Raw genomic sequence first — 24,097 nt, forward strand, 5'->3', positions numbered from 1 at the left:
TTCCTAAATTGAACCATGGCACAAGTTTGATTTAATCATAACAGAATGTTGGTGAATATTTTCGCTTGGTAAAAATTCCTCCAAATTACTGACTACTGAAAATAAGTTGCCTTCCTTTGAATGTACTAATTTGCTGATGATTTGCAAACTTCCTACTTTCTTATTTTGCTCTCCCCACTCCCTACTGAGTTGCCATTTCCTTCCTAGATACAGTTTGTATTAGTGTCCTTTGTTGAAGGCCTCGGGACCAGTGTCTTCTAGAACTGTGCCAGCAAGCTCAGACTTGCGAGTCAGGGGCCAGGAAGAGTAAACGAGGACCCACTCTGTTACAGGGTTCCAGGGGCGAAGCTTTGAGCTCCTTTTTGCCCCTCAGCCGCAATCCAACAGGCCTTGTAAATCTGAGGCATTCTTGGAGGAAGGGTTGTAGACATCCCCTTCCTTGCCGCTGCTCACGCCCTCCTTCTTGCCCCCGGGGGTCACAGCCCAGTTGTGTGTGCGAGGGGGTCCCCGGGTCTGGCTTTGTGCTGGGAAGGGGTGGGGAACTCAGGGATTTCTCTTCCTGCTCTGCACCGCAGCTAAGCTCATTTCCCGATCCCTCTTCCTGGTGACGGCCTAGTCCTCCAAGGGCGTCCCCGTCTCAGCGCTGGGTGTGTGCAGGGTCCTGCCCAGCTGACTTGCAGGGCGTCATCTGTAACCACAGAAAGCACTGTGTACTGCTTTTTGTCTTTAAAGTAACTCAGAATGCTGAGGGTGAAACTGGTCATTTACAAAGTTTCCTAGATATCTAGTTAACAAGTAAGATTGGGAATCATAAAACCATCTCTAGATGGCCGTGTTACTGTATAGCTGAACTAGCAAAAAGCCATACTCTGTTATCATAGATGGTTTTAAATACTTAAGTTTGGCATGTTGTGAAATCTGTGTATTATCAAAATATATATGTGTATAATCCCAGTAGTTGATTTGATAAGGCAGTCTGTATGTTTATCAATATATTTATTTATCAGAGTTTTTACTCAAAATTCAGTAGAGAAAAATCTGGAAAAACTGAAGAAAAACCATTGAGTAAAATCACTAATTCCACACCCCCCCCCCCACAGTAACAAAGTGCTAGTGAGGGTACATGGGGAGGGAGCCTGATGCAGGTGCGCAGGCCCATCAGGGGAGTGACTCCGCCAAGCGAAGTGGCCTAGCCGTAAAAGTATCGAGTGCCATTACGTTCATTTTAATTTTGTTTATTTCATTTACTTTTTGGCCTCCACACGTGGGATCTTAGTTCTCCAACCAGGGATCGAACCCGCACCTGCTGCATTGGAAGCTTGGAGTCTTAACCACTGGACTGCCAGGGAAGTCCGATGTTCATTTTAAAGAATAGCTGTATTCTGTGGATTGCTTATTGAATCTTGAGACATTTATCTTTGTAACCCTAGAGTCATGGTTTATTGTTAGCATCTAATCCAGTGAAAGTGACCTTCTTGTTTACAACCTCTGAGATGTTGGTAATACTCATCCCCTCCCCCTCCCCCTCCCTGTGCTGTTGGGCTAGTTGATCAGTGTGATGTGAGCACAGGTTTGGAATAGATCGACTTCCCCTCCATTCCAAAATGAGTGGGGTTGCGGCTTGGGGGATCTCAGTCCCCCCACCTCCGCCCCAAGGGACTGAAACCTCGCCCTTGGCAGTGGAAGTGTGGAGTCCTAACCACTGGACCACCAGGGAAGTCCAGTTGTTTTTTAACAAAACATTTGGTGAAAATGAATTCAAACATCTAATCCATGCTTTTTATTATTATTTTTTAAAGCAGCAAAGCTCTTCAGAGTTGTCTGTTCTCACTGTCTTCACTCCCTCTCTCCCATTCTCAAACTCAGTCTAATCAGACTTTGTCCCTCACCACTCCCTCAAAACCGCTGCTCTTGTCAAGGCCACCTGTGGTCTCCACATGGCAGAAACTGCTTAATTCTCAGCGTCAGGACGGAAGTCCTGGCTTCCTGCGCACCGTGCTGGCTGTTCCCCCAGGCTCCCAGCTGCTTCCTTCTCTTCTCCCCATCCTCTTACTGAAGCTCCCTGGGCTCAGTCCTCGGTCCCCTCCTCTACTCCGCTAACTCCCTGGGGGACCTCTTCCAGGCTCCTGACCCTAATGCAGCCGCGTACCGAAACCCCAGTGCACAGCCCCAGCCCGGGCTCCTCTCCAGAATGCAGACTCGTGCACTGGCTGCCGGCTGCCTCCTGGGCAGCTGCTGGACACCGGCAGCTCACCCCGCAGTCTGCCCCGTCCTGCTTTCCCCACCTCACTCATTGGCAGCTCCCTCCTCCTAATTGCTGAGGCCAACGCCTTGGATGATTCTCACACTGCACATCCAGTCCAGCAGGAAATCCTGTTGGTTCCACCTTCAAAATATAGTCAGAATCTGACTGTTCAGACCACTGTCACCATGTAAATTGTAACTCTCCTCCCTGCCCCACCACACTCCCAGTTTCCCTGCTTTTTTTCCTTTTATCCAAAGGGTTTACTATTTTCTGTATAATCTATTTGTTCCTTATATGTACTGTTTCTTTTCTGTCTTATTCCACTAAAATGTAAGCTTGATGAAGTTAGGGATTTTTGTTTGTTCACAGATTTATTCCTACTGCCTAGAATAGTTCCTTGCAAACAGTGGGCACGTAATAAGTATTTGTTTAATTGACTGATAATTTTGAAACATGTATATAAAGCCCTTTGGGTCCTTATTGATTAGGTGGTAGTCATTGTATCATTGACAACAGCGTTTATGTACAGGATTGCAGTTTACAAAATGCTTTCACATATTCGTTTATTCAGCTAACACAAATGCCAGTCATTGTATCAGACCCCTGTACAAAATCCGTGGGTTCCTCGCTCTGGCCCCCAAAAGAGATAAAGATGCTATGTCTTTGTTCACGTTGGCTTGTCCCACTTTCACGGCCAGATCTTTCTCCACATCCCTACACGTAATTTATACTGCAGCCGAGCCCTACTGGGTGTTCTTTCGGATGCTCTGTGGCTCCCTTCTTCATGCCTCTGTTTGCTCAGGCTGCTCTTTCTAAATCTCTGCTGATGGATGTGTGCATGCACCTGTCTTCCTCCCTCCCTCCCTCCCTCCTTCCCTCCCTCCCTCCCTCCTTCCCTCCCTCCCTCCCTCCCTCCCTCCCTCCCTCCCCTCTCTTTTTCCTGTCTAGTACAGTAGCAGGACTTTAGGGTTGCTTTTTTTTTTTTTTTTACATCTTTATTGGAGTATTATTGCTTTACAATGGTGTGTTAGTTTTCTGCTTTATAACAAAGTGAATCAGTTATTCATATACATGTGTTCCCATATCTCTTCCCTCTTGCGTCTCCCTCCCTCCCACCCCTCTAGGTGGTCACAAAGCACCGAGCTGATCTCCCTGTGCTATGCGGCTGCTTCCCACTAGCTATCTGTTTTACGTTTGGTAGTGTATATATGTCCATGCCACTCTCTCACTTTGTCACAGCTTACCCTTACCCTTCCCCCTCCCCATATCCTCAAGTCCATTCTCTAGTAGGTCTGTGTCTTTATTCCAGTCTTACCCCTAGGTTCTTCATGACATTTTTTTCCCTTAGATTCCATATATATGTGTTAGCATAAGGTATTTGTCTTTCTCTTTCTGACTTACTTCACTCTGTATGACAGACTCTAGGTCCATCCACCTCACTACAAATAGCTAAATTTCGTTTCTTTTTATGACTAATATTCCATTGTATATATGTGCCACATCTTCTTTATCCATTCATCCGATGATGGACACTTAGGTTGCTTCCATCTCCTGGCTATTGTAAATAGAGCTGCAGTGAACATTTTGGTACATGACACTTTTTGAATTATGGTTTTCTCAGGGTATATGCCCAGTAGTGGGATTGCTGGGTCGTATGGTGTTCTTTCGGATGTACAAATAGTTCTATTTGTAGTTTTTTAAGGAACCGCCATACTGTTCTCCATAGTGGCTGTACCAGTTCACATTCCCACCAGCAGTGCGAGAGGGTTCCCTTTTCTCCACACCCTCTCCAGCATTTATTGTTTGTAGATTTTTTGATGATGGCCATTCTGACTGGTGTGAGGTGATACCTCATTGTAGTTTTGATTTGCATTTCGCTAATGATTATTGATGTTGAGCATTCTTTCATGTGTTTGTTGGCAATCTGTATATCTTCTTTGGAGAAATGTCTATTTAGTCCTTCTGCCCATTTTTGGATTTGGGTTGTTTGTTTTTTTGTTATTGAGCTGCATGAGCTGCTTATAAATTTTGGAGATTAATCCTTTGTCAGTTGCTTCATTTGCAAATATTTTCTCCCATTCTGAGGGTTGTCTTTTGGTCTTGTTTATGGTTTCCTTTGCTGTGCAAAAGCTTTTAAGTTTCATTAGGTCCCATTTGTTTATTTTTGTTTTTATTTCCATTTCTCTAGAAGGTGGGTCTGTGTCCTACAGAGCTTTTACTTGTTTTCCCCTCTACCTCTATCCTCACATCTCCCTTCAAAAAAGCAAAAAAGATTGTAAGTTCCCTCCCTCATACCCTCACAGCTGGTTTCTTTTCTCTCTCTTCTAACAACTTTATTGGGATAAAATTCACAGACCATAAAATTCACCCATACAGCTTTTTTCTTAAAATTCTTTATGTCTCTTACCTTGCTCGTCCATGTGCTGTATTCAGTGTGTTTCTGTCCCTGTCCTCTGCCAGGCCAAGGGAACTCTGGACGGCAGGGAGTCGGCCTTGGTAGGGGTGCCCAGTCGGGCTTTCCTCAGTAAGTGAGGTTTGAATTGAACTTGGACTGGAGGCCTGCATTCCTCAGGTCTTGCAGGGCGTGTTAGAGATGGAGAAAAAGGCAGGGCCCTCCCGCAGGACAAACCAGAGGGTCACTGTGAGATGAGACTGCTTACAGCAAGGGGATCATGCCAGCCAGCAAGCAGGTGCCACGCCCACCAGTGGGCCAGACAGACGTGGCGAGGCCCAGCCAGCCTCACCTTCTGCCTGCCCATGGGGCTGGGCCTTTTCGGATTCACCCTTGTGGTGAATGATTCCAGATGTTAAAGTGAAATTTCTTCAGAACTGTTGCATTTGAAGACCAGTGTAGTAAAGAGGGTGTGGGAGACTTACGGTTTGAAGAAAAACTACAGAGATGGCTGAAAGGCCCTAGAAAATTGAACAGTGTTGAAAGGGACAAGAAGCTGTGATTGTTCCAGTCGAGAAGAAGAAGCAATTTACCAGATCTTTTCACTCCATGATTGGGTTCTTCTCCGTTGGTAGAAAATTGAGTGAAAGAAACAGACAAGCTGCCATATTAAATTATGAAAAAAAATTTTTTTAATTTATTTTTTATTGAAGTATAGTTGAATTACAGTGTTGTGTTAATTACTGCTGTACAGCAAAGTGACTCATTTATACGTATATATACATTCTTTTTCATATTCTTTTCCATTATGGTTTATCACAAGATATTGAATATAGTTCCCTGTGCTGTACAGTAGGACCTTGCTGTTTATCCATTCTATATGTACCAGTTTGCATCTGCTAATCCCAACTCCCGGTCCATCCCTCTCCCTCCCCCCTCTCCTTTGGTAACCGCCAGTCTATTGTCTATGTCCCTGATTCTGTTAAGTGACGAACATTTTTTGGGTTAAATTCTGGAATGGGGTACATTAGAGGGTAACAAAAACCTAAAACGTTTCCCCCCTTATATCTGTCTTGCTAGTGTAATCCCAAAGCACCACGGTAGCTTAGATGACCTCTTACGGGAAGATGACTAGAACTGGCCCTTCTGACGAGCCCTTAGCACTTTCTAAGCTGCTCGCGGAAAGGTGAGACAGCATTCCCCACCAGTCCCAGAAACCTGACCCAGTGCCCTGAGAAGACACAGGCCTGAGGCACCACGCCAGCTTTGGGTTCAAGAAGCTCTAAGGTCAGGGTGCAGCTCCAGTTTTCTCACTCGTAGGATGGGGGTAATGCCGCCGAGCTTGCAGGGCGGCTGGCGCTGGGGGGGATGGCAGAAGTAGCTCATGTCTGGTGCAGACTCAGGGCCTGTTGTTGGTGGCCACTCCAATGCTGGGTTCAGCAGCAGACACACTAGGAAATGCTCTATATCAGTGAGTTACTGTTCCACATTCACACTCCGCGTAGACTTTGCCCTCTACCTGTCATATTAAAATGAGGTCAGACAAAACAGAAAGAGAACTAAAACTCTTACATCAAAAATTCTACTTACTACAGAAAAAAATATGAATCTCTTAAAAGGTTTTTGTCCTGGGCTTCCCTGGTGGCGCAGTGGTTGAGAGTCCGCCTGCCGATGCAGGGGACACAGGTTCGTGCCCCGGTCCGGGAAGATCCCACATGCCGCAGAGCAGCTGGGCCCGTGAGCCATGGCCGCTGAGCCTGCACGTCCGGAGCCTGTGCTCTGCAACGGGAGAGGCCACAGCAGTGAGAGGCCCGCGTACCCCCCCCAAAAAAAAGAAAAAAAAAAGGTTTTTGTCCCATTTTCTCCAGAAGCAATAGGGTGGTACATCTGATGGTGGTCCTTCAGGCGTGTCTTCAGCTCATGTGTTTTGCCAGTCACTGTACTGTAATTAGTGACGAGCCTTTGGGCAAGTTGGGGAAGCAGAGGGCAGGCAGCTTAAAGGCCTGGCCCGAGGGGGCCTATCACAGTCTCTGCCTCAGGCAGAAATTTCACTTGAGTTGACCCTTTGTGTTTCACCTTTATAAAGAAGTTCTTAAGCGGGGCATCACTGAAGAAAAGTAGCCGTGTGTGTGGAAACATGAAGGTCATCACAACAGTCAGAACGCTGTTCCACGCCTTCCACGAGTCACAGCTGCTCTCTGGTGCGTGAGGGGGAAGCAGTAGAAATGCTGGTTAAAGTGGAGGGTCAGTGATGGCTTATTCACCAGGGATGGGGCAGGCAGAATGGAAACTGTGGGGTGGTCTGGACCTTGCAGGTGAAATTTCCCTCCCTCCACTAATGTAGCAGGTCCAGGAGCAGCCCTGCTGTGGAAGGCGTGCTCGTGGGTTATGTTACACCCTCCTCAGAAGAGACCCTCCTCCCGGGCTGCACGGGGCCCTTTTTGGGGTGCTTGGTTTACAGGGCTACTCAGTGGAAGTTACTAAGTGCTACCCAGGTGTCGTCTATGTGTAACCTGCTCAGTAGAGCTTGTTTGTAACAAGTGTACCTTCTTGGTTGGTAATTTAGCTGGATTCTAGGATAATTTGGGGTGGTATAGTTTACTTGTTAAATATGACTTATAAATAACTGATTAGAAAACAGTGTCATCCAGTAACAATGACAGTAGCTCCCGTGTAATGAGAACTTACTGTATGCTGGGCACGGTGCTCAAAGCTTTATGGGGCCCATCTAATTTAGTACTCCGCCGGTGACTTCTTGGAGGAACACTGTTACTCTCAGTCAGCGGGTGAGGAGACAGCCTTGGAGGTGCCAGGGAAATCTGCCAGGCTCGCGCAGTGGCCTGGGGGTGTGTGGGCTTAACACGGGGACCTGGCTATGCGAGTGTGCCTTCTGCTGAGTAACGGGACAGTGATCCTGGGGGAGCTTTATCCCTCCCCTGCCAGTTTGCTAACCAGTATTCATGCTGTACCCTTGATTTTTCTTTTTCTTAAATTTAGAATATACATATGTAGGACGTCTCTGTGGCGCACAGAAGCAGTGGCCTGGAGGCTAGCCGTCTCGTTGCTGTGAACGTCAGGGCGTAATGTTGTCATCTGTTTGTGCTTGTATTGCATGTTTGTGACTTGTATACAGGTATCCCCTGCTCATCAAAAATTAGGTTTCTGCCACTTCGCTTTTATGAAAGACCTACCTGTTTTTGACAACCAAGAGAAATCCTAGGACGATTTCCACTTTTAGGAAAAAAGGCAAAGAGTGAAAATACCGGTCAGTGTTTATTTTGCTGAGTGCCATTATAGCGGCATCACCCTCAGCAGTGACAGGGGCCCCCGCCAGGCTCCCTCCCCGGGAACCACACTCGGCATCTCCCCAGAGCTGTGCACTGTGTCTGAGAGCATCTCTGCTTTGTCCCTGTGCGTCAGTTAGAAAGATGTGTCTATCCTAAGGTGACTGCTTTACTCCAGTTTGGCTTAGGAAAGGTTTCCTTGGAGCACTGTACTTTGGGTAGCGGGAAATCTGGATGTGACGGTGTTGGCTCTTTCCTATTGTGCTATTGTACACTGGGTTTTTTTTTTTCTTTTTTTAACAAAACATATATTTGTATTCACATTAGCAAGGGAGTTGGCTTTCTTTTATTATTTATTATTATTATTATTCTGGCTGCATTGGGTCTTCGTTGCTGCGTTCGGGCTTTCTCTAGTTGTGGTGAGCGAGCTTCTCACTGCAGTGGCTTCTCTTGTTGTGGCTTGCGGGCTCTAGAGCTCAGGCTCAGTAGTTGTGGCACACGGGCTTAGTTGCTCCGCGGTATGTGGGATCTTCCCGGACCAGGGATTGAACCCGTGTCCCCTGCATTGGCAGGCGGATTCGTAACCACTGCGCCACCAGGGAAGCCCCGGGAATTGGCTTTAGAAAAGAGACGTGTGCTGTGAAGGTCACTCACTTTACACAGGTTCTTTGCTTTGACAAAGGAATCCCAAAGGGCAGTGCCACGGCAGCTTGTGGGGGAGACCCGCTGTCTCTGGATCACTACCTCCTTGATCAGAGGCTTCAAGTGGGACGTGCCACTCTCAGGCAGGAAGGCAGACAGTTCTAAGTGATACCTGGTAGTGAGGCAATAGGATTTTATTTCAGTAGTGACAAAGCAAGATGGACCAAATGAAAAGGAATTGAGAAAAGCAATCGATCAACTATGGAGTGGAGGCAAAGATGAAGGAACACGTGACTGACCCCTGGCTCGGTCCCCACGCGGGGTCTTAGGAAGGTTAACCACCTTCATGTGACAGCAGGCTGTTGGAATGAGACTCCTGGTTTACTGTTGACTCAGTACAGCCTCCTCACCCGTTCCCCACCCCAGCTTCTCAGATTTTCACTGACTCAGTCTGAACCTTACTTGCCTTCTGAGTCACAGTATTAAAGGGCTTCCTTTTCTTTCTGGCTTTGTTTTTTTTTTTTTTAACATCTTTATTGGAGTATAATTGCTTTACAATGGTGTGTTAGTTTCTGCTTTATAACAAAGTGAATCAGCTATACATACACATATAAGGGCTTCCTTTTCAGTCCTCTAAAATCTTAAATCTCATTAAGTTAAAATCAGTGTTTGTTCACTTCACAGCATTATAGTTCCTGATTATCAGCTTATGTGGAAGAGTTCGTACTTGGAGAACTTTATTTGGGAGTTAATAGGGCTTCTTGGAAGATTCAGCTTTCTCAAACTGATTCATATTGAGAAAGATTTGTGACGGGCTCCCTATGAAGGATCGTATTCTGTCATTTAACAAAAAATCTTAGTTATTAAAACAAGTAAAACCCATTTAATGTAATTTAAGCACATTTTTCAAAAACTTCATGGTAGGTGTTATTCTTCCATAGGTGTATCAGCGATCTGAACCGTGAGAACAGATTTCAAGCCATCTTTGAACTGTGAACTCCTTCAAAGCTGGGACTGGTGGAAGTGTTTGCTTTTCCTGCCACGTGCTGGATCGAGACCTGGCCCTTGCCCTGTATTCCCGGCCCGTGGGGAGTTCATGCCGTGGGTGCTCAGCAGGGGCTGAGTTCACGTCTGTCTGCTTTATTGCCCTGCCTGTGGCCACACTCCCGGGTCCTTGGGGTGCTGTGCCGGCCTCTCCTCCCCTACACGAGACGCCTTGCAGAGCTGCCCGTCACTGTACCCAGCCAGCGGGGGGTGGGGGGTAGTCGCTACAGGCAGCAGAGGGTCTCCATCATGGGGGGGCGGGGGGAACTTCCCAGGATCGGAGCTGCTGTTCACTCCGGAGGGAGGAGAGTTGCCCCTCGTGTCCTCTGCATGTCATTTGGCCGTTGGGCTCCCATTTCCTCATTAGTAAATGTACTGTTTGGACTGGATAATCTGAAAGACCGTTTCCAGTTCTCCATGTGTGATTGCCAAGGGGCTGAGGCCATGTCAGGAGAGAGGCTGGGTGACGCCCAGGTTCAGGGGGGAGGGGGAGGCCACGCAGGGCACAGGCAGAGCGGGGCGGGCTGAGCAGGCTTCCCGCTGCCCTTGGGCTGCTGCCCTGTGACACAGTCCTCTTTCCTGACAGGGCCCCTCCCGGGCACTCCTTCCAGCCTGTCTGATCTTATTTCCTCTCTTGATAAACAAACCAAAGGTGGGGGGGAGCAGTCAGTTTCTCCTTTCACAACTGTTTTCAGTCACTTTCAGCTGGAGATCCTCCCTCCACCCCCAGTCCTTCCTGGCAAAGCTTTTTCCTGTTTAAAGGGAACACTGGGCTCCCAGTTTTCCCTTGCAGTTGGGACCTCATACTTGCAGGTGGTTGCCCTTGATTGGTTGATTGATTCATTGCCTTTTAGGGCATCAAGAGAAATTTTATAGGGGACAGTCTTGGGTTGTAGAAGAATGAAGAGATTAGGAAAATTTTTCTCCTAATTAAAGTTTAGCTATCAAAGGGCTAAAGCTTTATTCAGTCTTCTTTTGGTGGGAAATAACCCAAGTTTTTGAATATATTCTTACCTTAGAAAAAAATAAAAGCCGTCCCAGTGGAGAAAGTAACCTTTCCTGACTGGTGGTTGAGGATGGTTGTTGAGTCAGCTGTGCTTATTGCGTTCCCTTTTGTGTTCCCTGTTTGTGTCGGGGCTTGCGGGGCAGCGGTTTACCAGGTGGAGGTAGACCGTGCCTTCCTGGGCCCTCCAGTCCAGCGGGGAAGATGGCAGTGAGCAAATACACGTGCGAGGCTCACTTATCAGAAGGCTAGCAGGCTCCTGACCTAGTCACCTGGCTGGAGCCAGGGACCCCGAGGACAGTAGCAGATGGTGGGGGAGATGGGGGCGGGGGGGGTGCTATTCCACCCAGGGTTGAGCGAGGGCCTGCATAGCTGAAAGACAGGTGTGGTGGGATTGAGGGGAGCACAGGGGCGACGCGGGGCAGGGGGAGGCAGGCAGGACCCAGACATGCAGCAAGCTCTGTGAGCATTTAGATGCTATCGAAGAGCCATGCGAAACTTGAGGAATCGTCAGCAGGGGAGTGATGGGATTGTGTTGGTTTTGGAGGAGATGGTGCCGTGGGGCTGGAGGGCTGGAGAGGCGGCGAGTGGGTGCAGGAGGCCAGCTGCAGGAGCAGGGGAGCGATGGTGGTCTGCGTCGAAGGGACGAGGATGGGGCTGGGGGCTTGGGGAGTGGTCTGAGGCTGCAGCTGCAGGTCAGGGGGTGTGTGGTGCAGGACTCCAAGTGGGTGTCAACCCCGGCAGTCGCTGGAGTGCAGAGCCCCGCAGGGCCAGCCAGTCGGCCTGTGCCCGCTTCTCTGAGCCGGAGGGCGGCAGTGCCCGTCTGTCCTCAGCGTAGCGTCCCGGTGCTGGCGCACTTGGGGGCCCAGTCAGTGTTTGCTGACTCGGCAGCTTTTGTTGAGGGCATGGGAAGGAGAGGTCATTTTACTCTTTCTAAAATTTAGAATAGTGATGTTGTCTTACTTCCGAAACTACCAGTTCATTATCACCATGAAAAGCAAACGTTATTTTAAGCATCACAGCTGATCTGTTTTCTTCAAGCTACCCATAATGTCTGTCTTCTAATCTTAATATAAATGATGTTTAAAATGAATCCCTAATGGTGTTTTGGTTGCTGTGGTTTTGCTTTGCATCCTGAATGTTTTCAGAGTGCATGACAAGCTGTGTTGCACCCCAGTGGATATAATTCATAAAATTTTCCGATAACATTTTGTATTCTGAGGAGCATTGCAAGCCCTGGGCTTAGTGGAGGGGCATTTATGCTTTTCAAGTGCTACTGCCCTGCTTCCTCCCAGTAAGCTCTAGCTCCAATTTCCTAGCCACAGAGACTGGTTCTCCCCTCCCACCCACCCCCAGGTCAGCTGGCTGTTCTGAAGGGCTACTTTTTTGAAAACGTGAAACAGCAGTAGAATCTTGTGAGAAAAATCAGTTTGGTCTGTTCCCTGTCTCAGGCTCTGCAGCAGTAACTGTGAAGTGTCTCCTTCCCCACCTGATCATCCCTGGGTCTTTCCACGTGAGTAAGTGGCACCCACTCATCACGTTGCCCAGGCTGGAAACCCAGCAGTCATCCTGGAGTCTCCTCTTGCTTCACCCACGTCGCAGGCGACTGCGCCTCCAGAGGGAAACCGGACGCGGCCTCCTCGGGGCTCCAGGCCCGACACCCCGAGCCCCGCTTACCTCCTGTGGGAAGCAGCGTCCCCCAGCTCTCCTTCCAGGCTTGCCCTCATGGCCTGCTTTCCAAATAGCGACAGATGATCTTTAAAAAGAGGTTAAAAACTTGTTTGGAAACAGGTTCAAACTTACAGAGAAGTTGCAAATAACAGTATAAAGAAGTGCCTCGAGGAGCTGAGAGTAAGTTGCCTGCATGGTCCCCCTCCCTGCTGAAAGTTTGGTGTGTATTTCCTGCAGCCCCGGCTGGTCTCTAGCCCCAAGTCAGGAATATGACATGGACACAGAGCTAGCAAGGGATCACCCCAGCCCCAGTCTGCTGTTCTCTCGTAGCAGAGGAGCCTGAGAACCAACGCTCACTTGACTTCCGTGCTGTCTTCCTCTCTCCCTTCTGTGGGGACTCTGGCCTCTCCTGACTTTCATGACTGAAACCGTTGCGGGCCAGTCATTTTGTAGAATATCTCTTCAATTCAGGTTTTCCTCCCGTTTCCTCATGATTAAATTCAGCTTTTATAACTTTGCCAGGAAAGTCACAGAGGTGACACTGTGTTTTTCTCACTGCGTCCTTTGGGGTGGCACACAGTCTCACCCTGATCACGTCACTCTGATCTCTTGGTTTAGGTAACGTCTGCCAGACTGCACTGCGAAGGCACTGTTTCCTCTGTTTGATCAACAAGTATTTCGTTTGGATGTACTTTGAAGCTATGTAAATATTCCATTTCTCATCAGATATTTTAATATTGATTTATTTAATATCAGTGTGTACTCCTGATTTTGTTTTATTTAGTGGGCTGGATAATCTGTGACTATCCGTATTTAATTTGATTCACTCCCATTCTTTTTATTTTATTTATTTATTTTTTTGCGGTACGCAGGCCTCTCACTGCTGTGGCCTCTCCCGTTGCGGAGCACAGGCTCCGGACGCGCAGGCTCAGCGGCCATAGCTCACGGGCCCAGCCGCTCCGCGGCATGTGGGATCTTCCCGGACCGGGGCACGAACCCGCGTCCCCTGCATCGGCAGGCGGACTCTCAACCACTGCGCCACCAGGGAAGCCCTCACTCCCATTCTTTGAGCGCTTCCTTATTTTCGGGCACAAGAAGATGTTCCAGGCTGACCTGCGCTTTCCTGACCCACCTCTGGACTTGATGGAGGTGTCCTGGTCCCTTAGCTGGAGAATGGTATTTAGAAACCAAGATCTGTCACTAGTGATGCTTCTTGCTGCTGGGGTGTTGCCGCCTCCTGGCCCTCTCCAGAGGCAGAGCTAGGGCTTCCATGTGTATGTACACACCCATTTATGTCTGCATCTTTTCTGCGTCCACATACTGAAAACCACGAGCTCACACTGATGCCTCCACTTCTAATTCAGTGCTGTAGGGTCTGTTCTCCCTTTTTCGTAACTCCCTTTTCTGACAGTGAGGAAGCTGGCCCCCGTTATCCTGAACCTGTTTACTGATGTGATCAGTCCTTCTGTATGTAACAATCTCCTGTCCCCGACGGACGTCCTCCTTACCCCAGCGTCACCCAGTTTGGGCTCCGACCCCTGTTCCCGTGGGGCTCTGCCTAAAGGAGGTGCTAGAGGAAGGCAGGTGTGTGTGGGGGTGTATGGGGGGGTGGGCCTTGCAGCTTCCTGCCAGCTTCCCTCCTCTGCGGCACCTTAGCAGCCAGCCTCCTCCTGGCAGGAAGTGTCTTCTGGTAGTGGGCAGCTGGTCCCGGTTTGGGCATTTTCCCACACTTGCAGAGACCCCAGCAGCAGCTGGCGAGTGCCCCTCTCAGCTCCCTGGGTCCCAGCCCTTAGGTCGCAGCCTTTGTGCTTAGAGACCCCAGTAAACGGCAGCAGCAGCAGCCGAGCCTCAGAGTTTCAGCTGGGCGGGGCCCTTCCCCAGGTTTCACAAATCCCAGCTTCTGCCTTTGGTTCCCCAATCCTAAGCCTAGCATTTGCTTCTTGCACCTGCTGTCTCATGATTATCCAGTGCTCCCTTTTAACTTTTTTTTTTTAAGTCTGTATTGAATTTCTTACAGTATTGCTTCTGTTTTACGTTTTGGTCTTTTGGCCGCTGGGCATGTGGGATCCTAGCTTCCTGACCAGGGGGTCGACCAGAAATCGAACCCTCACCCCCTGCATTGGAAGGCGAAGTCTTAACCACTGGACCGCCAGGGAAATACCCACTTTCAACTTTTTTGGTTACCTAGGTAACAGTCCTTTCTGTTACATTTTCTTCAAATAACTGGTGTGGTTTCTGTCTGTTGACTCTACCCAGTCCGTATGGTGGGGTCACCTTGTACTTGTGTTGACACTGATTGACACTCCATTTGAAATGTCACTCTTTCTCCTTTTCATGGGTGTAAGTCCTTCCTGTCAGAGTGATTTCATGGCCTCTCAGTACTTGTGTGGTTCGCAGGGTGGTCTGCTGCTGTGATTTAATTCTCTATTCTGGTTCTAGCTAATGCAATCTTAATGATTTTTACATAGCGCTACAGTATTTTTACTGTGTCCTCAGAACTGTTTGAAAATATTTAACATTTTTCAAAACTAATGCTTTCCTTCTGGCTCCTTTTTAGTGCCCTCTATTTTTAAACATTAGGTTTTGTTCACATAGTTGATTTCCTGTTGCTTGACTCTTAATTTCTTTGTCTTTCCAAGCTTTCATTTGGGGTGTTTCCATAGTTCTTCCCCCGTTTATCAGACTGCCCCTGATAAATCCGTGTTCATACATTTCAGGGAAATTGTACAGGGCTGTGTAAAATGCATGAGCAACAGAAACAGGTTCTATAAAAAGAGTAAGAGGAAAACTTGTCGAGGAACATCAGGTAAGACAGTTGATGTGGAAAGAAAAGATGAAGAGGAAGCTAGCCAGGTCTCATCCGCCACAAGGGACTTCGCGCTTCTCTGCCTCAGCCCTCACTGAGGTGGGAGGAGGGACTTTTTGCCTATTTTAGGGATAAGAAAATTTAGTCACAGAGGGGCAGATGACTTTCCTAAGATGGCATGGCGACCAGGTGTCCCACTTAGGACTTGACTCCTGAATGGAAGGAAGCCAGGGCTTTTCCCTGGGCTTCCTCCTGCCAAGTAGGGCAGGAGTAAACAGAACTGGATAGCGTATCGTTGGACCACTTACATACACACAGATCGCTACCACTAGAAATAAGATAAACACTTCACACCGTGCTCCAACATACTCTAAACAGCAGATGAATAATGGGTTGACTATTTTAAAAAGCCGTTTGACCAAAAATAGGATTGACAGTCAGATTGGTAACGAGTCATGACTTTCTAAGCCTTAGTAAGAAAATGACAAAGGAAAAATGAATTTGATTTTATTAAAAATGATACTTTTATTGGAAGTAATAATTGCTATAAAATAAAAATAGCATAGTTCAGATGAAAAGAGGCAACAGAATGGAGGAGTAGTGTTTACAGCTGTTACGTGTAAGAGAGCCAAAGTAAAGCTCTTACACAGTTGATTAAAAAACATCAAGATGTGATTAATGAGCAAGTGTCATGAATGGATAATTAACATCACAGGGCACAGCCGGATATGGGAGAACACCGCCTCACAGGCATCAAAGAACTGCTGATTTCAAAGGAAGACGAGATGTCGAGATGTCGGTGTGTGGCTGTGAGGGGGGTGTGACTCAGGAGATGCAGCTTGGAAGGCAGGTTAGGAACCAGATAGAATGTTAGTGCCCTTTGGAGAGTCCTGGAGTTTCATCCTCAAAATTAATTTAAAATAGTAAAAAATCTGTGTGCATGAAAAGTTCATTGCAGATTTATTCACCATAAGAAAATAATTAAAAAAAAATTTAACCTCTCCATTCAGTAGACACAATTATAAATTGTTGGTGTGTCAACTTAGTGAAATATTATGCAACTGTTAAAATGTTAGTTGAGTGGTATATAAACATGAAAAATGTAAGAAATGAGATAAAAGCAGAATACACAAAAATGGCTATATAAACATTGACCGTGTCTACGGTCAGGGGCTGGAATGGGAACATGTGAAGTTAAAGTGGTTCATGGCACAATTATGGGTGGAATTTTCTTTAATTTCCATGGAAATTGCTGTTTGATTTGCACGTTTAAAACACTGGCCAGCAGGTTTTGTGAATCTTTGGGGTTTTTGTAGAAGCGTCCAGAATGCTGTGTTGAACCCCTGCCAGAGTGAGTGTTTCGGCAGTGTAGCAAGTGTGACTGTGGCGTGGGTCCTCCACAGGTGGGCAGAGCGGCACCATCTCCTTCCCACACTCGCTGGCCTGGGGGTGGTTTGTTGGGATTGTGTTTCTTCACAGTAAAGTGGAAGGTACTGTTTGGTTCCCCCAGAAGATGCCAAGAGAGATTGTGAACTCCAGGGGCTGTTTAGAGTGTATTTCCATGAGGATTTTTGGGAATGGGTATTTTAGGTGATATTTGGAAGAAAGATGAACCATAAGTGACCTTTAAGTTCTAGCTCAAGGGTTTTCTTTAGCCTGGCTTCCCCCCCCCCCACCCTAAATAATTCAAGGCCTGTGTGTTCTGTTCCCTAATCTCTGTGCCAATGGGTATTTACCGTTCTTGGTGCCTGTTAATAGGTGCTCTGGCTTTTGCTCCTTGGATCAGTGAACCATGGTGGTCAAACCTTGGTGGTACTAAGCAACTATTTAAGAAAAAAAAATTTGGAGTTAGATTCATAATATGGAGCTCAGTTAGAAGCCCAGAAAGTACCAGATTGCAGGTTTGGGGGGAGATAATTGTAGATGCACGTGTAGTTATAAGAAACAACACAGAAAGAGCCCTGGTACATTTTGCCCAATTCCCCTGCCCCCCGCCATGGGAATGTTGTGAAGCTGTAATCGTGGAGGATTTGAAAAAGATCCGTAGAGAACAAATAAAAGTTGGCATAAACATAGGGATTTAGATCTGAAGGTGAAAAGAGGAGAAAGGTGTAGGAGATGTAACGGAGCGGCTGCTAGACGGAGCGCGGGTGGTCGGAGCGCGGGTGGTCAGCGCGCGGGTGCTGCTTCTGGAGTCTCACAGCGCGGGACTTCTGGTCCTGGGGCTGCTGTGACTAATTACCACCAACTGGGGGCGTAAGGTCGCAGAGATTTTTCTTCTCTCTCACAGTTCTTGAGGCCAGAAGTCCAGAGTCAAGGTGTCAGCAGGGCCATGCCCCTCCTGGAGGCTCTGGACGGAGTCTGTCCCTGTCTCTTTGAGCCTTTGGTGGTGGCAGCAGTCTTTGGCGCTCCTTGCTTGTAACTGAATCACTCGAATCCGTGCCCCCATCTTCGCGTGACTGTTCCCCTCTCTGTGTCTCTGATCCAGATCTCTCACTTTTATGCAGACGCCAGTCATGCTGGACTTAGAGCCCACCCCATTCCTGTTTGTGACTTCGTCCTAACTTGATTACATCTGCAGAGACCCCACGTCCAAATCAGGTCGCATTCACAGGTTTTGGGGAGACACTGTCCAACCCAGTCCACTTTCCACAGAAAAGTTGGCTTAGTTTTCTTCTTCCTAAAATGTGGATGGTCATGGAATGAATTTCAAGAACGTGTGTGCTGACCTCGTGGGAGCGGTGTCAGATGCTGCTCCCAGCCCGGCCCCCGTTACCGTCAGGGGCTCCGCGCGTCTCTCAAGGGTGGTTGCCCGTTGTCGCCGAGAACGCCTTGTGTCCCGCCCCCAGCTGCCCTGTGGCCCTGAGAGCCGGCAGGTGGTGCCCAGAACTCACGGACCTGGTGAGCCGGTGCCTGTGCCACCCTGCAGAGCAGACGGGTGCCCAGCGGGGAGAGCTCAGCTTTCAGGATTTTTCTAGGGGATCTTTGTTGTGATGGTATTTGTTATAACAGATATTGAAATACAGGTGCCAGTATGAACATCCACATTAATTGGGCATAAATAGCGACTTTCCAAACGTTAATGACTTTACAGATGTTAAGTGTCTTGAAAAGTATTCATTCATTTAAAAAGTATTTTCTAAAGAAAGTATAACTTAATGGAATGCCCCAATCAATTAAATTTTTATCGTCAACTTTTTAGAGTAAGTTGTTAATTTTACTTTTTTTAATTTGTAGCTAAACCATTTACACAACTGGTGAAGGAAATGCAACTTCATCGAGAAGACTTCGAAATAATTAAAGTAATCGGAAGAGGTGCTTTTGGTGAGGTAAGATAAACTTATTTTTGTTCATTTTGCCTAGCAGCTCCCATCTAGCAGTTTTAGGGTCCTGTACATTGATTTTGGGACGAGGTAATTATTGGTATCATTTGGAGAGTTCTTGGTGGATAAAATCTGAAAGATAGAGTTAAGGAGAGAAAAAACAAAAGCTGGTGACTGGTGAATTACCCTGAAAATTGTCTTGACCAAAATGGTTCTTTCTGACAGATAAGTTTTTTAAAACATCCGTTTGTCAGTCAAAAAAAAGTGTTGGCAGTGGTTTTCAAAAAAATACAAGAAGGGTCGCATCAGAGTGGTGCTCATCGTTCGTAGCTTGCCTACAGTCCTCATGCGATTGTGAGTCCCGCCCCGTGTTTGGAGGAGAACAGCTTGTGCACCGGGTGACCCGCCCTGCAGCTCCCCCCAGCTCCGCCTGGAGCTGCTGTCCCTCCTGCCGGCTCCGGCCCAGCCCGCCGGGTGTGTTTACAGGCGCTTAACTGAACTACATTAACTCCTCTCCTTAGGTTTGGCCTGTGGCCCTCCCAGGCTGCGGAGCTGCGCGTGTGGGTTAATGAGATGCTCTGTGTCATGTCCAGCAGCGCGTGTGCTCTGTCCAACATAGCGCTGCTGGACGTGACTCTAAAGTGCTGCAGAGTGGGAGACAGCATTTGTTGTGCACGGTGTACACTTCATATTGGGCAAAATATACGTGGAAAAAAGCAAAGCAGGAATTTAACAAGATAGCTGCTTTGTTCTGAAGTAGCTCATGAGTGGAAACCAGGCCTGTGATCTTTGAAAACATCTCAGTATTTTTGGCGATTCTTCTGCCACCAGCACCTGATGACAGCCCTGCTTTATTTGCAGGGCTTCAGTAGAATACACCAAAAGAAAACATTCCTACGAAAATGCTTTCAAAATACTCGAGTGAGAAAGCTCTGGCCTGCCTGAGTGAATGTGGGCAGTTGTGTGTTGTGCCCTCATTTCTTCCTTGGAAACTGCCCTGGCCTCAGATCAGACCCCAGCCCCACGCTCCGTGGCGAGCCCCGTCTCTCGTCCTCATACCCTCCTCTCCCTCACGCAGCCTGGTCTTCATACCCACCCCTTCCCCAGCCCACTCCTAAGAGCGAATCTCACCAAGGAGTGGGTAGAGGGGAAGTAGCGCCCGGGGGGGCTGCTTTGGTGGCAGCCTTGTCCTCTGGGACGGCATCTCCTCCCAGGCTGACCTCGGAATGACCCTGGATCCAGGACTCCCCGACCGAATTCAGCTCTGGGCTGGGACGGGATAGGGAGGTTGTTGGCTTTTTTTACGGTACGCGGGCCTCTCACTGTTGTGGCCTCTCCTGTTACGGAGCACAGGCTCCGGACACGCGGGCTCAGCGGCCATGCCTCACGGGCCCAGCCGCTCCGCGGCATGTGGGATCTTCCCAGACCGGGGCACGAACCCGTGTTCCCTGCATCAGCAGGCGGACCCCCAACCACTGCGCCACCAGGGAAGCCTGGGTTTTTGTTTTTAAATATTAAGGTATACTTACATGTAAAACGCACAGATCGAGGTGTATGGTTTGAGTTATGACAGATGTCTACACCTGTGTAAGCAGCACCCCAGTCTATATAGAGCATTTCTATTCCCTAGAAAGTTCCTTCCTGTTTCTTTCCAGAGCCTCCACCTCCTGTAAGCCCCACCCTTCCCCAGGTGGCCACTCTCCCGATGGCCGCCAACAGGGAAAAAATTGAGTTCTACATAGAAATAACAGATCTCTGAGCTCTAGTTACGATGTGATGAGGTAAGGGAGGGTTTTTGTTGTTGCTCAGTGAGAAGAAAGAGAAAGACTTTGAAAGCTAAACCCAATTCAATTCGCTATATGCTTTCACCGACCGGCCCCCTTGTACCAGGAGTTGTGCCGGGCTGCTGGACAGAGCGCCAAGCAAGGCCCAGGCCCATGCGGAGCTCCGCAGTGACAGCGAGCCCGTTAGGGTGTTGGGGGCCAGGGGCAGGGAGAGACTCCAGGGCAGGAGCCGGGCGGCGTTTGGGAGGAAAAAAGAAAGCACAGGAGAGAGCGTTGTTGTGTCAGAACAGCCGGCGGTTACTTTTAGTGCTCTTCTTTGCCAAAGGACTTGATGCGAAACTCAGTTCCTGAGTTTAAAGAAGATAACATCGATCACTTTTTAGCTCTTCCCACATGAAGAGAACGTGTTCTCGGAGCCCCCCCTTTGCCTTTGCTCCCTCTCCAGGCTTTAGCAGCTGCTTTGTGCATTCCCGCCCCCCTCTCCCTCCATCGTCTCTCCCTGGGCCCTGTGGCCTGCGCTCAGCACGCCAGCCCTCCTTGCCCAACTGCTCTGGCCCTGTGGCCATGCTGGGTCCCCTGCACACGAGCGCCAGCCTTCCTGCCACTAGAATTCCGGGCTCTGTGGCTTGTATTGCCGCCACCGCGCTGCCTCCCTGGGATAGTCTCGTAATCACGTACCTGAAATGCAGCCAACTGCAGCCTCTGTGCCTGACAGCACCAAGTGGATCACAGAAGTGAGGATACCCTTAATCATTGTTGCGTCCAGGGTGTTCTTCACATACAGTTCTGATTGAATGGCAGGCCAGGGAAGGGTGAGAGTCTGTGTGCGCCCCCGCCTTGGTGCACAGGTGTGTGTACCTGTGCTGCTGAGGCCGCGGCACGGGCTGCTCAAGAGCCCTGCCCCTGAGAAAGAGCTCACGGAGTCCAATTTGAGGGGAGTGTATGAAACGCTTACCTCAGCGGAGTTTAGCAAAACGTTTCTAGATTATTATTCAAACAAGGATTGGAGTCCTGGGGCATTGCCCTTTTTCTGGAGCACAGTGGCTTTGAGAACACCTTCGTCCTCCCCTCAGTGTCTCGGGGACAGTGGCCCAGGAAGTTCCTAAGACCCTGGCACCCTTCTGGAGGCTCGTTCCTCAGCTACCGGGGTGCGGTGCCCAGGGCCATGCTTTCGGCGTGACGGCAGCCCCCCGCAGATGACTGTGTGCCGGGCAACCCAGGCCTCGAGCCCCTGGAAGCCTTGCGGCCACTGGCTACACCGCTGGCCCACTGGCAAGATGAGAAGTCAAGCCCGGAGCGGGGCGCCACTTGAACCCCACCTGCGTGACCCGAGGCCTGTGTGTCCAGACACTGTGCCCTGCCGTCTCTCTTGTTCCTAGAATGACTTAAAGAAACAAAGCTTTGAAAGCTTTGTTTAGAAACGGTTGCAAATTAACAGAACAGTTGTATGAATACAATGGTTCAAAAACAGTCTAACCCTTTACCCAAATTCCCTTTTGTTAGCATTTTATCACATTTTCTTGATCATATTATAGCTGTGCTGCTCTCGCTTGAGCTTGCTCCCTCCCTCCCTCCGTGTGTGTGTGTGTGTGTGTGTGTGTGTGTGTGTGTGTAATTTTTACTGAACCACTGTGGATAAGTTGCTTACGTCAAGCAAGACCCTCTACCCCTAATACTTTAGTTCCTGTTCTGATAGGGATGGTCTTTGACATAACCACAGTTCATAAACTTAAATTTAGAACTGATAGAACACTTTGTCCAATCTGCTGTCTTATACCAGCTTGGCCCAGTGATGTTCTTTGTTTTACCTTTTCCCTCTTGTACTGGATCTGGGCTGGCATCAGTTATTATACTTAATTGTTGTGTTCCAGAAACACTTTTTAATGTTTTGTAAAATTACTTTGATTTGTATTTCTTTACTTAAGTGTCTAATTTTGGGGAGATTTGTAGGATTATCATCTCTCTCTGAAGGAATTCAGACTAAGTTTTTGGCTAGGAAGAAGCTTCTGGTAAACCAAACAAGATTCTCTAAAAATTATTTCTTTTATAGGTCGTTGTACAATAGAGAAGGTTTGTTGTTTTTGTTTTTTTTTACATTAAATTTTACTTGTCTACTTATTCTTTTGTTTTGGCTGCGTTGGGTCTTGATTGTGGTACACGGGCTTCTCATTGCGGTGGCTTCTCTTGTTGCAGAGCACGAGCTCTAGGCGCACGGGCTTCAGTAGTTGTGGCGCACGGGCTTAGTTGCTCTGCAGCATGTGGGAACTTCCCGGACCTGGAATCGAAACCTTGTGTGCTGCTTTGGCAGGCAGATTCTTAACCACTGCATCACCAGGGAAGTCCTTGTCTACATATTCTTGGTTTGATACGTGTTTTCCATGGACAGATACATTCTTTTTCCTTCTACGTATTTTATCAGAGCCATCTTGCGTGTTTTCTGGAAATGGTCTGTGCCCTAATAGGCCTCTTGTAAAGAAATCAAATTTCCTGTGTTCTGCGTCTCATTTCCAGCGAGATCTGGATCATTCATGAGGCTCGTCATTTTCAGAATTTCATTATTTTCCTCAAAGGTTAACAACTCTACCATTCTTGCCAAGTTAGACCTTTTGTGTAGTAACTACTATGTGGCTTTTTTTTTTTTAACTCTAATATCTCACCTATCTGGATTATAGCTAATTCCCAGGAAGAAATAGACACTTCTAACATGATGACAAAGTATGTGCCCAGAATTCTTGTTCTTAGACATGTCGGAGAGCCCACAAAGCCTTTATTTACGCACCGTTTATTTTTAATTTATTCAGAGTCGTAGCGAGTTTGGTCAGTGGTTTCTAAGACCGTAGCGAATAGACAGCAGCTTAGGTGTGGTGTGCCATGGAGTGGCAGTGAGAGGGGTGACTGAGGGCGATGGCCGGAGCGTGATCTCGGTGTACTCGTGGGCAGGGGGCCCTGGCTGGGAGCCCTGCAGAGGAGGGCAGATGCCTCTGACCATCTGCAGGCTCTGGAGCCACATCAGGGCACGTCCTGGGGACCGCCAGCCCCGCCCGCCACCGTCAGGCTCCGGGAGGGTTATATCTAATTATGACGGTCAGTATAATACAGTCCCAAAAGGCACGCACCTGAGGATGAGCCTCTGCCGCTTCTTAGGCATGTTGTTTAACCCCTCTGGGCCTCAGGTTTCACATCTGTAAAGTAAGGATATTAGAAGTAGCCACCCTCTGGGGCTCTGGAGACGATTAGCTGAGAGGGTGCAGGGCCATTGCTTGGCACAGCTCCGGGCATGGGAAGTGGTCCGTGAGTGTCAGCTCTCATGGTCCCTTCAACGATGTTGTTGTGTGGTGGTGGTGTTCAGAAAGTAAGGAAGTAAGTGATTCACTTTTAGAACTCTTTGTTCCAACCCTGCTGTGTGGCCGCCTGCCATTGGCAGCAGAACGGCTCAGAAGTTATTATCACTGCTTATGGTTTTGTGAAGGGGACTTAGGTCAACGAATGACTGTTTTATATAGGGTAGGATGTACCATATGATGGTGCAGGCATCACATCTGGTGTTGGTAGTAATGGAAGAGTTCATTTGAAATTTGATGAAGACCAGGAGTCCCAAGAGGACTTCCTGGAAGAGGTGGCATTTGAGTTGTACCTTGAAGAATATGGCTGACAGCCAGCACACTAAGGGCTAATAACTACGTGCCTAACCATTCTGAGCACATTAACTGTGTTGACTCATTTGATCCGCACAGCAGTCTTAGGCCAGTCCTGCTGTTATCCATTCTAGTTGTAGAAACTGAGGCACAAAGAAGTGAATTTGCCCAAGTTACATTCCAGAGCCCCCCTAGATACTCACCAACCCAGTGAAGAAAAGATCCCAGAGTTAAGCCCGGGCAAGTGCAAAGGCTGGCCGTGGGCATG

At 48.3% G+C, this 24,097-nt stretch overlaps 1 protein-coding gene across 2 annotated transcripts in view; it reads left to right on the plus strand.

The window, feature by feature from the left end:
* The window catches only part of CDC42BPB (CDC42 binding protein kinase beta), a 114,584-nt gene that overhangs the window by 26,384 nt on the left and 64,103 nt on the right, over window positions 1-24,097 (plus strand). For both annotated transcript variants that reach the window (XR_013827254.1, XM_079914237.1), the window contains exon 2: window positions 18,325-18,416. Coding sequence is in view for 1 of the 2 variants with exons in the window: in XM_079914237.1 (XP_079770363.1) it covers window positions 18,325-18,416 (92 nt within the window). In the remaining variant the exon portion in view is untranslated. The remainder of the gene's footprint in view (window positions 1-18,324; window positions 18,417-24,097) is intronic.

This window comes from Stenella coeruleoalba (genome assembly GCF_951394435.1).
Source record: "Stenella coeruleoalba genome assembly, chromosome: 2".
NCBI classification, from domain to species: Eukaryota; Metazoa; Chordata; class Mammalia; order Artiodactyla; family Delphinidae; genus Stenella; species Stenella coeruleoalba.